Below are 15,817 nucleotides of genomic sequence, written 5' to 3'. Positions count from 1 at the left end.
AATAGTATATAAATAAACCTACAGAAAAATTGAAAGAGTAGTACAATTAACAGCCACATGTCCTTCATCTAGATTCACCAGTTGCGAACATTTTGCTACAGTCACTTTCTCCCTCTCAGTTTGACATCTCATCCCTAAAGGATATTCTGCTACATAATCAAAGTATCACTGTCAGACCTAAGAAATTTAACATCAATATAATATTATTTCATATATGGTCCATAATCAATTTCTCTAATGCTTCAAAAATGTTCTTTATAGATTCTCTCCATTCCCCAATTCAGGATCCTGTCACGGGCCCATGCACTGCATTTGGTTGTCCTATTTCCTAAGTCTCCGTCAATCTAGTATACCACTGTCTCAAAATGGTCTTTTAAAATTTATTTATTTTTGGTTTTTCATGACATTAACAATTCTGACCCAATCGGGGTTTTTTTTGTTTGTTTGTTTGTTTATTTATTTTTGGCTGTGTTGGGTCTTCGTTTCTGTGCGAGGGCTTTCTCTAGTTGCGGCAAGTGGGGGCCACTCTTCATCATGGTGCGTGGGCCTCTCACTATCGTGACCTCTCTTGTTGCGGAGCACAGGCTCCAGACGCGCAGGCTCAGTAGTTGTGGCTCATGGGCCTAGCTGCTCCGCGGCATGTGGGATCTTCCCAGACCAGGGTTCGAACCCGTGTCCCCTGCATTAGCAGGCAGATTCTCAACCACTGCACCACCAGAGAGGCCCCCAATCGGTTTTTAAATGTTCCTGATATGTGAAACCCAAAAGTCTACACACAAATGATTTCTATTTACTTAGTGTCTTCAATCTTTAGTAGAGCAGAGGAACTGAAATACTCTGTATCCTAACAGACTGTATGCAGGTGAAAAATAATGAGACAGGTTAGTTCAATTTCATACACAGTTTATGATCATTCTGCTGTAACTCACCGCTGAGTCTGAACAGGCCATGGGGTCTGGTTTGGTGTGGGTACTGAATTCGTGGGGCTCATTAACATAGCACTATAGATATTGGAAGCGACCACAAGTATGCAGAGAAGTATGGGCCCAATGATTGCTCCTTCCAGGCCCAGGTAGTATGCTCCACCAGCCACTGCCAAGCCTGTCAAGTAAGGATGGCCACCTCTGGAATAAAGAGCACACAGATTACTCATGACTTTTAACAAACATAAACCTTGGAGTAAGTTGGAAATACATTCTCTAACACAATGTTCATTCTGTAATACACCTGCCTTTTGACTGCATTATCAGCTTTCTTCAGATTACCTCAATGCAGATAACAAGATGCAAAAATTTTCTTGCCTACATGTGTGACGTTTGCCTTTTTATAGGTCCAGCAACTGAAGGAGTGAAGTCAGCAATGTTAACAGGTACCATTACAGGGCTATCTGAGGTGAGTTAATGTCAGCTTGGGACTGGTTATATAATCTACCTGTTAGGTTTACCTCCATCTAGAAAAATTAAGTGGGCACAATTAAATGTGTAGTTCAACTAATTATGCTTTTTTAAAAGATGATAACAATACAATGACATCCCTGTTATTCGTAAGTTAGACTTCTAGCAACCTCCTAAAATACAGATTTTAACACAGGCAGTGATAAAAGGCCTCATGAGGAAAATATTTGTTAAAAAGCCCAAGATTTTTATTTCATAGGAGAGTCATAACTGTCTTCCAGCTTATCACAGTATCACTTACATAATTAGAATGAAATAAAACACAGGCAGACCTCAGAGATACTGCAGGTTTGGTTCCAGACCACCATAATAAAGCCAAATATCACAATAAAGTGAGTCACACGAAATTTCTGCTTCCCCAGAGTATATAAAAATTATGTTTACACTGTACTGTAGTCTTTTAAGTATACAATAGCATTATGTCTAAAAAAATGTACATACGTTAGTTTAAAAATACCTGATTGGTAAAAATGCTAACTATCATGTGAGCCTTCAGCAAATTGTAATCGTTTTGCTAGTGGCGAGTCTTGTCTCGATAGTGACGGCTGCTGACTGATCAGCGTGATTGGCTGCTGAAGGCAGGGGCAGCTGTGGCAATTTCTCAAAACAAGACAACAATGGAGTTTAGCTGCATCCACTGACTCTTCCTTTCATAGATGATTTTTCTGTAGCACTCAATGCTGTTCGAGAGCATTTTACCCACCATAGAACTTCTTTCAATATGGGAGTTAATCCTTTCAAACCCTGCTTCTGCTTTATCAACCAAGTTTATGTAATACACTAGATCCTTTGTTGCCATTTCAACAATCTTCACAGCATTTTTACCAGAAGTAGATTTCATCGAAAGAAGCCACTTTCTTTGCTTATCCATAAGCAAAGAAAGTTAAAGTTTTATCATGAGACTGCAGTAATTCAGTTTCATCTTCAAACTCCACTTCTAAATCTAGTTCTCTTGCTATTTCCACTACATCTGCAGTTACTTCTTCCACTGAAGTCTTGAGCCCCTCAAAGTTATCCATGAGGGTTGGAATCAACTTTTTCCAAACTTCTGTTAATGTTGATATTTTCCCATGAAATACAAGTGTTCTTAATTGCATCTAGAATGCTGAATGCTTTCCAGAAGGTTTTCAATTGACTTTACCCATATCCGTCAGAGGGTCTGGGTAAAGTCTTACATAATAAGACTTGAAAGTTGAAATTACTCCTTGAACCACAGGCTGCAGAATGGATGTTGTGTTACAGGCATGAAAACAACATTAACCTCATTGCACATCTCCATCAGAGGTCTTGGGTGACTGGGTACATTGTCAAATAAGTCATAGTATTTTTTTTTAATTAATTAATTAATTTATTTATTTTTGGCTGTGTTGGGTCTTCGTTTCTGTGCGAGGGCTTTCTCTAGTTGCGGCAAGTGGGGGCCACTCTTCATCGCGGTGCGCGGGCCTCTCACTATCGCGGGCTCTCTTGTTGCAGAGCACAGGCTCCAGACGCGCAGGCTCAGTAGTTGTGGCTCACGGGCCTAGTTGCTCTGCGGCATGTGGGATCTTCCCAGACCAGGGCTCGAACCCGTGTCCCCTGCATTGGCAGGCAGATTCTCAACCACTGCACCACCAGGGAAGCCCAAGCCATGGTATTTTGAAAGGAATCATTTTTTTCTGACCAGTAGGTCTCAAGAGTAGGCTTAAAATATTCAGTAAACCATGTTGTAAATAGATGTGCTGTTACCGAGGTTTTGTTGTTTCATTTCTCGAGCACAGGCAGAGTAGATTTAGCACAATTCTTAAGAGCCCTGGGATTTTTGGAATGGTAAATGAGCACTGGCTTCAATTTAAAGTTACCAGCTGCATTAGCCCCTAGCCATAGAGCCAGCCTGTCCTTTCAAGCTTTGAAGCCAGGCATTGAAAGTCCTAGGTGGCATCTTTTTCCAACAGGAAGTTGTTTTGTCTACAGTGAAAATCTGTTTAATGTAGCCACTTTCATTATTTCTCTTTAGCTAGACCTTCTGGATAACTTGCTGCAGCTTCTACATCAGCACTTGCTGCTTCACCTTGCACTTTTACGTTCTGGAGACGGCTTCTTTCCTTAAACCTCATGAACCAACCTCTGCGAGCTTTAAACTTTTCTTCTACAGCTTCCTCACCTCTCACAGCCTTCACAGGATTGAGAAGAGTTAGGGTCTTGCTCCAGATTAGGCTCTGGCTTAAGGGAATGTTGTGGCTGGTCTGATCTTCCATCCAGAATACCAAAACTTTCTCCATATCAGCAAAAAGGCTGTTTTGCTTTCTTATCATGTGTGTGTTCACTGGAATAGCACTTTTCACTTCCTTCAAGAACTTGTCCTTTACATTTACAACTTGGCTAACTGACTCAAGAGGCCTAGCTTTCAACATACCTTCTGCACTAAGTTTAATCATTTCTAGCCTTTGATTTAAGTGAGAGATGTCTGACTCTTCCTTTCACTTGACCACTTAGAGGCCACTGTAAGGTTATTAATTTGCCTTATTTCAATATTGCTGTATCTCAGGGACTAGGGAGACCGAAGGAGAGGGAGAAGATAAGGGAACGGCTGGTTGGTGGAGCAGTCAAAACACATACGACATTTATCAATTAAGTCTGCCATCTTATATGGGTGTAGTTCATAGCACCCCAATACAATTACAATAGTAACATCAAAGATCACTGATCACAGATGATCATAAAAAACATGATAATAAAAAGTCTGAACTATTGCAAGAGTTACCAAAATGACACAGAGACACAAAGTAAGCAAATGCTGTTGGAAAAATGGCATCAATAGACTTGCTCAACACAGCATTGCCACAAACCTTCAATTTGTTTAAAAAAAAAAAAAAAGGCAATATCTGCGAAGCGCAATAAAGCGAAGCGCAATAAAATGAGGCATACCTGTCGATTACAGCAGCACAGCACACTGATAATAACATATGACCACTGACATAAGAGGGACTTAGAAATAAGGTATATTTTGTTTGTTTCTAGTTTCTAAACACAGATGATTAGAACAATTTAGTGAAGGGAAAATAACTAAATCCCTTGGAAGGATATCCTGTACTGTATTACAATTCAGTAACATTTAAGGTGAGCTAGTCTTCAGGAAACCAATAAATTATATTTGTCTTCTTCATTCCAAAAAGGATTTAGGGCAATATTCCATGTTACACTATGTAAGCAAGCATTTTCCCTAAACAATACATTTAAGGAAAATTTTTATCAAAAATGCTTAAAGCTTAAAAAAAAAAAGTGTGGGAGATTTTAAATAAAAGCTTAATTTATTACAAAATAAAATAAAGCAAGTTATGTAAAATTTTTCATTTCCTAATGATGTTGGTTAAATAAGGTGTTACTTTATTATTAAGATAGAACTATATCTAAGTCTTAAATTCTAGCTAAAGACCCTGATATAAAATTTACAGCAAAGTTTAAAGAAATGAAAACACTTAACTATAAATCATGTAACTACTCTTACGGTTTAAATTTCAACTATTAAATGTTAGTTAAGCTCACTATGAAGTTCTCCTGTTATCTTTAAGTTTTAGGCATAAAAGTTCCCCTAAGGCTTGCTTATGGAGTTGTTTGTTTCTTTTTGCTCTGGAACTTTGGGGCTTCTTAGTCATTCTATATCATTTATTTTCTATTTTAACTTAGTAGAGAGAAAACAAGGTAGCATACGACTTGTCTCTTCATAATTTCAAATTAACTGAAGGGTCCTCTTCCTGTAAACTTAGTCCCTGTCTACGCTTATTGTGATGAGTTTTACTTAAAGAAAAGTTAAAATATTAACTATTATGATAGTTTCAGTAGGCCATATTCTGAATTTGAGTAGCTAAATAAAATTCAATATTTGGTCACATCCTAGATTGTAATAAGCAATGTTAATCTGGATACGTGACTAAATGGGAATCAGCTTGATTTACTGAATGCAATTTCTAAGAGATATCAAAACCTACAAAAACAGACAGATATTTATTATATTGCCAAAGTTTGGCTTCTGCCTTAAATTTAATCTGCATTCATCATAGAACCATACTATAATATCTAAAGTAAGAAAGCACTGCTTGTCAGATACGAACTTGATGAGGTTTCATTTTACGTGGAAATCCTCAAACTTACAACCTAATAATGTGTTTCTCTGAAAGCAAAGAAGTTCTGAAAATAACTACTAACTTGTTATCGTACTTAAAATATTTTTATTTTGAAGTATGTACAGTAATACTTTTTTCCTAGGGTAAATGTCACTAAACCAGAGGATTATTCACAATTTTGTTTTAGTCTCATGTATTGTAAATAAAACTTATAACAAAATAGCATGCCTTCCAAATTATGTTAATTAAATTAAACTTTGATTATACCAGTGGGATCACAAAAGATTACTTCACTGAAAATCCTACCACCAGTCCTTTCTCCCATGCCCAAAAGGAAAAAAAAAAAATCTTCTTAAAAAAGGCCAGAGAAATTCCTGGATATGATTCATCACTAACTTCAGAAGTTCTGTGGAATACTTACCCTGATATATCAGAATAGATGGCAGTATCTACAAAGTATGTCGGCAAGAGATGAAAAACCAACAGTAAGATGGCTTTGCATCCTAAGCCTTGTGTAAGCCACAGGTCTAGAACTGCAGGTATTGCTGCCCAATATGTGCCTAGAAATGGCACTGCTCCAAGGATTGCTGCTAAAGCTAATAAAGATTAAAAGAAAAAGCAACTTAACATCATCATCAAAGCAATAACAAAACAGCAGAATCTAATCACTAGCTCCTACTACTTAAAAATTTCCACCAGAACAAGTTAAACAAATACAAACTCAAATTTTAGGGGAATGATATGCCCTGTTTAACTGAATTTGCTAGTTGAATGAGGTCCAAGATCTTCAAACTGGATCATGAAAATCTTTCTGAAGTGTGTGTTTACTTCATGAATCTGTTCTTAATAAACAAAATTTTAGTGTCCCACAGTTGTTATTCTCAATCAATGGTTAGTTAATACGTATGCAGTTGGCCCTCCATATCCTCAGATGTGGAACCTGCAAATACAGAGGGCCAAAGGACCTGAGCATCTGCAGATTCTGGTATCCTCAGGGGGTCCTGAAACCATACCCTCAGGGATACCAAAGGACAACTGTACAGTCCTATAATATAACTATAGAGCACTGGTCAAATATTTGTACTGATTCCAAAGCCAAATCAGAAATTAGTTTCTAAATCTCGGATAAGAACGTATATTCTTTACCTTGCTTCTTTCTAATAAAAATGAAGTGTAATTTCAATAAAAACACCAAAAATAACCCTGCTAACTGAAGGACCTTACTTTACACTCATCCCTTTCCAGAACAGTATGTGCAATTAACAAATAAGTATTTGTTATTTATGCAGTGCTTCCTATGTGCTGGGTATTGTTTTAACTACTGGGGATACAGCAGTAAATAAACATTCCAAATCATGTTTCTGCTCCTAATCTGGACTAGATTAGATCTCAAAATTTAGCATTTTAAATTTATGGAAGCTGACAGTATATGTAAAATGGCTTAATGTCCCTTAAATAGGGGACAGCAGAAGTTATGATACAGTTGTTACCTGATGGTATGAAGACAATATTGATGCCAAATATAGTATGAGTCAGCCACGTGTACAATCCGTAGAAGCCAGCCATTTTGAGGGAGGCATCAAACACCCCTCTAGAACGTCCAAAGATAAAAGGGAAAGAAAATAAACACAGTATCATACCGTGATTCAGAAAAATCAATATTTCTAGGCTTCTGGCTACTTTATCCAAATCTGATAATAGCTTCAATTTTTCCAATGGACTGAGAATGCTGTTTTCGTTTTATTTCAGAGAAACATAAAAATCTTGTATTGAAAACTTGAAATAGATTTACTAAACTGTTCTTCAAACTTCTCTAATGAAAAGATAACTGAACTAAAACACCTTACAATACCCTATTCACTGAAATAACTCATCAACTCTTCACTTCTAAAGCAGATCGCTCACCACCAAAGTAAAGAGAAAGAAAAATAAGTGTGAGTATCTTATTTCTGAGGATGTAGTTAAATTTGGAGACATCCAGGTTGTGGCCAGCCCTCCCCTCTGGGAAAAGCAAGTGAGGAATACTATATAGCCGGTACTTCATCAGTCTTTCTTCTCGTTAACAAAATGTTCCCACACATCTTAAACCATGCAACCCAACCTACAAAGTAACTTCTAAAAATGCTATCAAAGAATGCAGGTCATTGGGAGAAAATTTACAAAAAAAATCTTATTAATTCCGAAGTAAAATCAGAGAGGAAAATACAAGAGGTGTAAAAGCAGACACACATATTCCGTGATTAATAGGAATGAAAATATGCAATCTCAGGTACTTCATTTTTGCTTTTCAGGTGGAAGATTAAGATAGTACTGTATAAGGAGGAGAAATAAGGAACTGCTCAGAGAGAGCACAAAGGCAGCAAATCTTAAGTTATCCCAAGGTATCACAAAGTTACAAAAACCAGGAATCTGCTGGGTGCACGGGACGCACGCTTATATACTCATGAGAGAAGGAAAAGCTGTTTGTGATTGAAAAAAGCAGAGACCGTGGCAGCAATGTAACACTGTACACACAAAAGGACACACCAAGATTTTCCAAAGCATCCCAAGAGGTGTACTGTGAGAGTAAGTCAAACTCTGGAACCCAGTGACTCAGTCATTTCATAGGGTTCTGAGACATGGATTTGGTGACAGAGTGGCTCCCAAAATTGTGAAACCTTGTCATACTGACCAGCAGCTTTCACTCAAAAAAGTGCCATAGGCTCTCTAACAATAAGGACACAGGCTAAAGAGATACCAAAAAGACTTAAAGTAAGGGAGATAGCCCACAAGAAATATAAAAGATCTGAACAGTAACTGATTAGAAGACATGGAGGAAAAAAAGAACATGACAGGTTCAGGTTTTAAACCTGAGGGAGAAAGAATGGCAGTGTCTCAAAGTCATGGAGAACCCCAGAATGGGAGAGGACATGGAAGAAAAGGGAATATGTTTAGTTTGGGCAGTGTTAAGTCAAAAAAGGATGATGAAAATAAATACCCTGGAGGTAGCTGGAAATAAGAGACAAGGCTTAATAGTGAACTTGGGACAAGAAATTTGAGATACACCAAATAATCATAGGAAAGGGTAAGATATCCCAAGGGGCAAGCCTAGACAGAATGGAGCAATGAGCTCTGTTCTCATAAGGGACCTAAGGACAAAGATACACCAGCCAAAGAGATAATGAAATAATTTCTCTAGTCAGAAGAAAATCACTAGAGTACACTATTCCCAGAGACCAAGGGAGAAGGAAGCTTTTGAGAATGAGGGAATAATAATATCAAATATCATGGAAAGATTAATGAGAACAAAATCTAAGAAAAAAAGTACAGAATCTGACTAGAATGGGGAAGGGGCGCTGGTGAGAAAAGATATAGATGTGATACTTCGATCAACCTTATGGTGTTTTAAAAATTTTAAGCCAAAAGTAAGTTGACATCAAAGTGCAATGGAACACCACAACTGAATCACCCCTCTAGGTGGCAAGTAAGCAAAGCTCAATCCAAAAAGGGCCACTCGTAGGAAAACAGTCTCCTTCTACCTCTGGGAATATTGACTGTTGGTAATATTCTGACTAAGGCAACTTTTAAGTAATTTTGTAGACCCTAAATGCACTATCTATTGTTCGCAGTAACTAAACATTTTCATGTATCCCAATGAGGGAAGTAAAGACAATATATTTCCCCTACCTTATGATCTGGTATACAGTTTTTTAGAAGCAGAGAAAAATCTTCTAATAATTTACTAAGAGAATTTTTTAACTCCTTCAAATTCCTAGCCATTTTTCTCCTCTCTTTCTTCTGTATAAGTTTTATTGAACTATAATTTACCAACAATAAAACTCATCAACTCTAAGCGTATGATTCCGTGAATTTTGACAAATGTATACAGTTGCATTAACTACCACCAGAATCAAAATATAGAACATTAGCATCATTCCCAAAAAGTTTGCTCATGCCCTGTTATAGTGAATCCCTCCCTGAGCCCTGGTCTCTGACAGCCACTAGATATGCTTTCTGTCACTACAGTTTCGCCTTTTCTAGAATTTTGTACTAACAGAATCATACATTATGTACCTTTTGGAAAAAAATGTGGTAAAATATACATAACATGAAACTTACTATTTAACCATTTTTAAGTGTACAGTTCCGTAGTGTCAAGTACATTCCCACTGTTATTACACAGCTTTTTGTGTTTGGTTTCTTTAACCTAGTACAATGCTTTTGAGGTTCATCCACATAGTAGTTTGTTCCTTTTAAATTGCTGAGTAGTATTCCATTATATGGATATACCACTATTTGTTTATCCATTCACCAGCTGATGGGCATTTGGGCTATTTCCAGTTTGGGGCTATTGTGAATAATGCTGCTATGAACACTTAAGCACAAGTTTTGGTCATATGCTTTCACTGCTTTTCAGTAAATGCCTTAGAGTGAAGATGCTGGGGAATATGGTATCTGTTTAACATTTTAAGAAACATTAGCAATTGTTTTTATCTCTCCATTCAGAGAAAACCTATAGTCTATGGACACCCAGCCAGAAGTTACTGCCTGCTACATCACACCACATCTCCTCAAGGTGTAAGGCTTAAACTTCATACTATGGTATTACGTGGGTGGATGCTGGCAGAAAGAACAATTCAGCTCACGAAAAGCTAAATGACAATGCATCTGGAGTCCCAAGTAACTGACCTGATACACACTTGGTGCTCAATAACAGTAGTTATTATTGGAGCTACTGTTATCAGGTATCAAGTTCACCAGTCTCATATGTATGTAGCATACAGTCTTCCTCCACTATCCACCTCAATCTTATTTTTTTTTAATATTTATTTATTTAATTTATTTGGCTGCGTCGGGTCTTAGTTGTGGAACACGGGATCTTGGCTGAGGCATGTGGGATCTTTCGTTGTGGCGCACGGGCATCTCTCTAGTTGTGGTGTGTGGGTTTTTCTCTCTCTAGTTGTGGCACACGGGCTCTAGGGCATGTGGGCTCTGTAGTTTGTGGCACGCAGGCTCTCTCGTTGAGCCGTGTGAGCTCACTAGTTGTGGCACACGAGTTTAGCTGCCCCACAGCATGTGGGATCTTAGTTCCCTGACCAGGGATCGAACCCGAGTCCCCTGCGCTGGAAGGCGGACTCTTTACCACTGGACTACCAGGGAAGTCCCAATCTTTTCTTTTGAGTGGAAGAATATCTGCATGTGCTCCATCTTCTAGGACACTTCTTTTCAGTGACTCTTTAAAGACTGACAGTTGTTCTCTAACTACATCTCCAGGCTTTCCTAGCACTCAGCAGTTGGAGAGACTCAAATTCAGAAGACTCAGGAGGCTCTTTTCCTCCCCTCTTTCGGTAGCTCAGTCAATCTGGCTCAGCAGGCCTGATTTAGCTCAATGGATGAGACTGACACCAGCCCCTGAGCTGGAGGCTCCCCCTGTCTAACAAGGCCACATCCTCACTCAGAGACCTTCCACTGTCAGACAGTCCTATAGATGTTCCCCTGCCCCGTGCCATATGGGGACTGTTACAAGGCAGGGGTCCCCTCTACTGGAAGGCAGGCCATAGTGCATCCCATCCAGTTAGGCCTCATCTAAGCATACCTCTCTGTGAATAAAAGTTCCAAGTTCATACACAATCAGCTTTTTGTCTAAGTGTAATTATACTTGTATAATTATGACACATAAAGGTTTGTGTGTCCATGCCTCGTTTACACAACTACATATCTAACTCCTCTGTACCAGAGACTTGAATTGACTTCAAATGATTGGTTAGAATTTGAATTCTTAACCAGAGCTCTGTCTTTATCCTTTATAAACTCTGAGATGAAACTGTTATTTTCACAAGTTTTTTACTTCAGCTCTCAGCCCCCTCTCATTTCTGACCGAAAGAGTATTTATGTTACTTTTCCAAACTGAGTGAGAGAGAACTAGCCAGCCAATTCAGGATTTCATCAGATGACCTGCTTTTAGTGGAGTGAGACTTGAAGCAAGGACATTGGTGGGGAGAATGAAAAACCATAGTCAAGAAGCTCTGTGCCCTCAGGGTACACAGGGCCCTAGACCACAAACAAGTAGGAAGCACAGTCTAAGGGAAAAGAAAGAAAAGGAGAGTAAAGAGTCCACAGTCAAATTCTGCCGACTCCTGACATTTCCTTACACTGGTTCTGCCCTCTTTTCTTTCTAAAGGTCAGATAGGAAGACTCTAAGACTATCATTCCCCAGGGAACAGCAGTAGTCTACCCTCACTGCCACACACTGCACCTCAAGTAGAAGGTGAGCTAGTGGAGAGGGCAGGCATGTTCAGAGACCCCGCGTATAAAATGACCAATCAGGAATCCCTTCATTACAACCCCCTCCCTTTCCTGATTCACTAGCCACCCCAGAGACCCAGCTCCACAGTAAAAGGCACAGGATCTTGGTTGACACTGGATTTCCATTCCAGAGGGGAATGGTCACTCTGTGCACGCAGACCTAGCGTGCTGGTGAGGGGTTCAGGGAGAGCTGCTCCCATAGACGCCTTCCATCCCCACTGGAAATAACTGTGAATCACACACACAAGCGTACGACCGCGGCATCACATTAAATCGTGTGGAGTCCTTGGCAGCAGTAAATACTAATTCAATATTTTTATATAATTAAATACATTGTTTTGTGTCTTTGACAATGCCTACCGATCATGGATACTTACTCTAGTGCTAATTAAAAAAATCAACAAGAGGTTGTTTCAATTACATACGCAAATAGCAAACATTTGTATCTCAACACTAGTTCTATTATGAGCCTTATTAAAATGAATTCAGCAATTTTTAAAGCACCACAAAGAGAAACTAAGTACAAGACAAAGTTTTTAAAAGTCATTTCCCTTGGAAACTTGAAGCAAAGGTTTAAGCTTATTAAACTGATCTTTAATCAAGTAGGTTAAAAAGGCATTATATTTACTGACTTGGTTATTATTTAAGAACTCTACTAATTTAATTTTCCCAAACATGCATAAGAGATTCTGCCTCTCTATTTCAGCGTTAGGAGATCTCTTCAAATAAATGAAAATATATTTTCTTACAGCTTTAAACTCTTCCTTGTACATTTTAATTTAAACAAATAATGTTTATAACCTTAAATCCACAAGAATTTCTTTCTAATGAATATTTAATATTTCCAGTAAAAACTGGAAATACTGATTTACTAAATGATCGACGCTGATTTTTTTATTAACCCAAATACTTTTAATTCTGCAAAACTGGAGGGTAGAGGTGGGAAGCGTGTTCACCAAAAATCTCACAGTACATACATTCTCCCATCAAATTCATCACTAGGACTCCCACCCACCGGCCCTGAAAAGCTGTAATCCCACAAGCAAGAGCCCTACCCGTGTGCATGCACTCATGTGAAAATATCACACACACTAAATTGCACTGAGGCCGTGACAACATGCAACTTAGTAATGTGCAATATCTCCACCAGAGCAAGCAGAATGGAGCATCGGGGGAGAAGGGTGTGATGCAAACATTCAGGACACAACATGCTCTAAGGGGAGGAAAATGGTTTGGGGGTAACGGATGCATGCCACTAACTCAAAAGTTCATGACATGAAAACCCAATCACAAATGTATTCAGTTTAGAAGAATACTCATTCAGAATGGAGAAAAATAACTAAGGTTCAGAAATTCAATGAGACAGTGATTATCTAGTAGCCACATATTTCAGAAGGCAAAGCTTGAAGAACAAAGACACTTTCACTGTCTGGACATGCAGTTAACTCCCAATTTCAATTCCACTTTTAACTTATTAATGGATCATATAAAATGAGTTTAATAATTCACTTAACTGCAACATTGATGACAACTAATGACTGATGCTTATAAAACCTGACATCACTGATAATTTACACACTAAACTTCAGTCTCAGGGCATTATGATAATATTTTCATGATCATTTGTATAATATTTTCCCTCTTAAAATCTTTCTCCATGAAGAAACATATTCCATCTTGAACATAATCCTTAAGAACGAAAAAACTGACAGGAGCTTGTAGAACTAGAACTCACTGTTATCTTACATATATGGGAAAGTTCTTCAGAGGTACCTATGTAAGACTGTATATTTTAAGTCTTGAATTTGACCCAGTAAAGAAATAAAAAGCACTCAGACTGCTAAAAATCAACCTGAATTACAATCTATAATTTATATAACTTGATATAGCTGTGGTTAGAAAAATGGCCCAGCCTATAACAAGTTATCTCATCTGTACCATATTTTTCAGACTCACAGAAATCTATCAATTTTGACAACAATTAGGATTGTAGTGTTGGTTGTTAATTTTTTTTCTGTATTAAAAGTAAGTCCTCTGTCATGATGATGGGCAAAATGTTCAACTGCTCTGAATGGGCTGAATGAAAATAGCCTTTCTGAACATCCATCTTACATAAAGCTATATTTTAAAACATGAAAGCTCTAAGATAAAAGTTGCCTGAAACATGCATGTTTGGAAACAATCAGCTAAATTTAGGTATGAATGAAAATGGAACCTAATCAGTCCCAGTTGCCATTACAATCTTTTTCTGTAGGTGGGGAATTTTGAAGTGTGTCCATATTTCATTGGAGATCAAAGAAGCCTAACTAAAAGAATTGTGGGCTGACTCACACGATAACTTCTTTTTGAAAGGGCTATTTTATCTTGAAGATTATGAGTTTGGAGGAACTAAGGTGATTGGCAGTGGAAAGAATCAGAACATGTGAAATTCCTTAAAAATTTATTGACTTAAATAACTTTGTGTTACACATAATTAAAAAAAACCCTTTACACTTTGAAAAAAAAAAAAAAAAAAAAGTCCTCTATGTGACTTTTACCACAATAAAAAAACATTAACCTTTGCTGTGCACCTGAAACTATCACAACATTGTTAATCAGCTATACTCCAATACAAAATAAAAAGTTAAAAACAAATTAAAAACAAATAAGATAACAAAATGAATGGTTTTTGTATGAGTATACGTTAGAACCAAGACATGGGCTATTCTTTTTTTTTTTTTAAACAAGATTCTCCCTAGTGTTCTTTTTTTTTTTTTTTTTAATTTTATTTATTTATTTATTTATTTATGGCTGTGTTGGGTCTTCGTTTCTGTGCGAGGGCTTTCTCTAGTTGCGGCAAGCGGGGGCCACTCTTCATCGCGGTGCGTGGGCTTCTCACTATCGCGGCCTCTCCTGTTGCGGAGCACAGGCTCCAGACGCGCAGGCTCAGCAATTGTGGCTCACGGGCCTAGTCGCTCCGTGGCATGTGGGATCTTTCCAGACCAGGGCTCGAACCCGTGTCCCATGCATTGGCAGGCAGATTCTCAACCACTGCGCCACCAGGGAAGCCTGGGGCTATTCTTATAGTACATAATTAGTGTGTACAATCCCAAGAAGATAAAGCAAATCTAACCTGTGAAAAGACATATATTTCCTCATATCTATGTAGATGACTGTACACTCTCTAACCTCAAATTCCTTCCTGAACCAAAGACCTAATTTTTTTTTTAATTTTTATTGAAATATAGTTGACTTACAATGTTCTGTTAGTTTCAGGTGTACAGTAAAGTGATTCAGTTATACATATATATGAATATATATATTCTTTTTTACATTCTCTTTCATTATAGGTTATTACAAGATATTGAGTATAGTTCCCTGCGCTATACAGTAGACCCTTGTTATCTATTTTATATAGTGTGTGTATTTTATTAATCCCAAACTCCTAATTTAACCCTCCCCCCACCTTGGTAACCATAAATTTGTTTTCTATTTGTTTTGTAAATAAGTTCATTTGTATCCTTTTTTTTAGATTCCACATATAAGCGATATCATGTGATATTTGTCTTTCTCTGCAAAGAACTAAATTTTTAGCTGCCAGCCTCATGTGTCCATGTGAATAGTCTTAACAGTACCATCATCTTCTGTTCCAACCATCTCCTGGAAGAAGGCATCATGGTATACCAGAAGAATGTGTGATCTCAATCAGCTGGACTTAGGTGCAAATCACAGCTCTGCTTACCAGTTCCACCATGACATTAAAGAATAATCTTTAAAACAAAGGAGGTGGGATATTTGGTATGAAAAAAAAATGACTCAATGACAGACATTTAGAGGATGGTCAGCCGTGCTAGTAAAGGTTACTTCAGGAAAAAGAAGTATCTTTCTTGAAGTTCTTTATGGACAAGCTAGATACTTTTCTGTAAGACTTGGCTTAAGTCACACTGACTAGAGGATTATGGCAGCCTTTGATATGGCTGATTCCATAGCTTTATCCTA

General features: G+C 37.9%; 1 protein-coding gene across 4 annotated transcripts in view; it reads right to left on the bottom strand.

Moving 5' to 3' along the window:
- The window catches only part of TMEM245 (transmembrane protein 245), a 104,194-nt gene that overhangs the window by 16,106 nt on the left and 72,271 nt on the right, over positions 1-15,817 (bottom strand). For 3 of the 4 annotated variants that reach the window (XM_082469150.1, XM_082469148.1, XM_082469149.1), the window contains 3 exons: positions 7,045-7,145; positions 5,976-6,150; positions 930-1,124 (listed from right to left, as the gene is read on the bottom strand). In XM_082469150.1, the coding sequence (XP_082325276.1) occupies positions 930-1,124; positions 5,976-6,150; positions 7,045-7,145 (471 nt within the window). Of the gene's footprint in view, positions 1-929; positions 1,125-5,975; positions 6,151-7,044; positions 7,146-10,375; positions 15,589-15,817 lie in introns of those variants that run through there. The other variant, XM_082469151.1, reaches the window with a different exon arrangement.

This window comes from Balaenoptera physalus, assembly GCF_965194825.1.
Source record: "Balaenoptera physalus genome assembly, chromosome: 7".
Lineage (NCBI taxonomy): Eukaryota > Metazoa > Chordata > Mammalia > Artiodactyla > Balaenopteridae > Balaenoptera > Balaenoptera physalus.
This window is presented reverse-complemented; position numbering and strand designations above follow the sequence as displayed.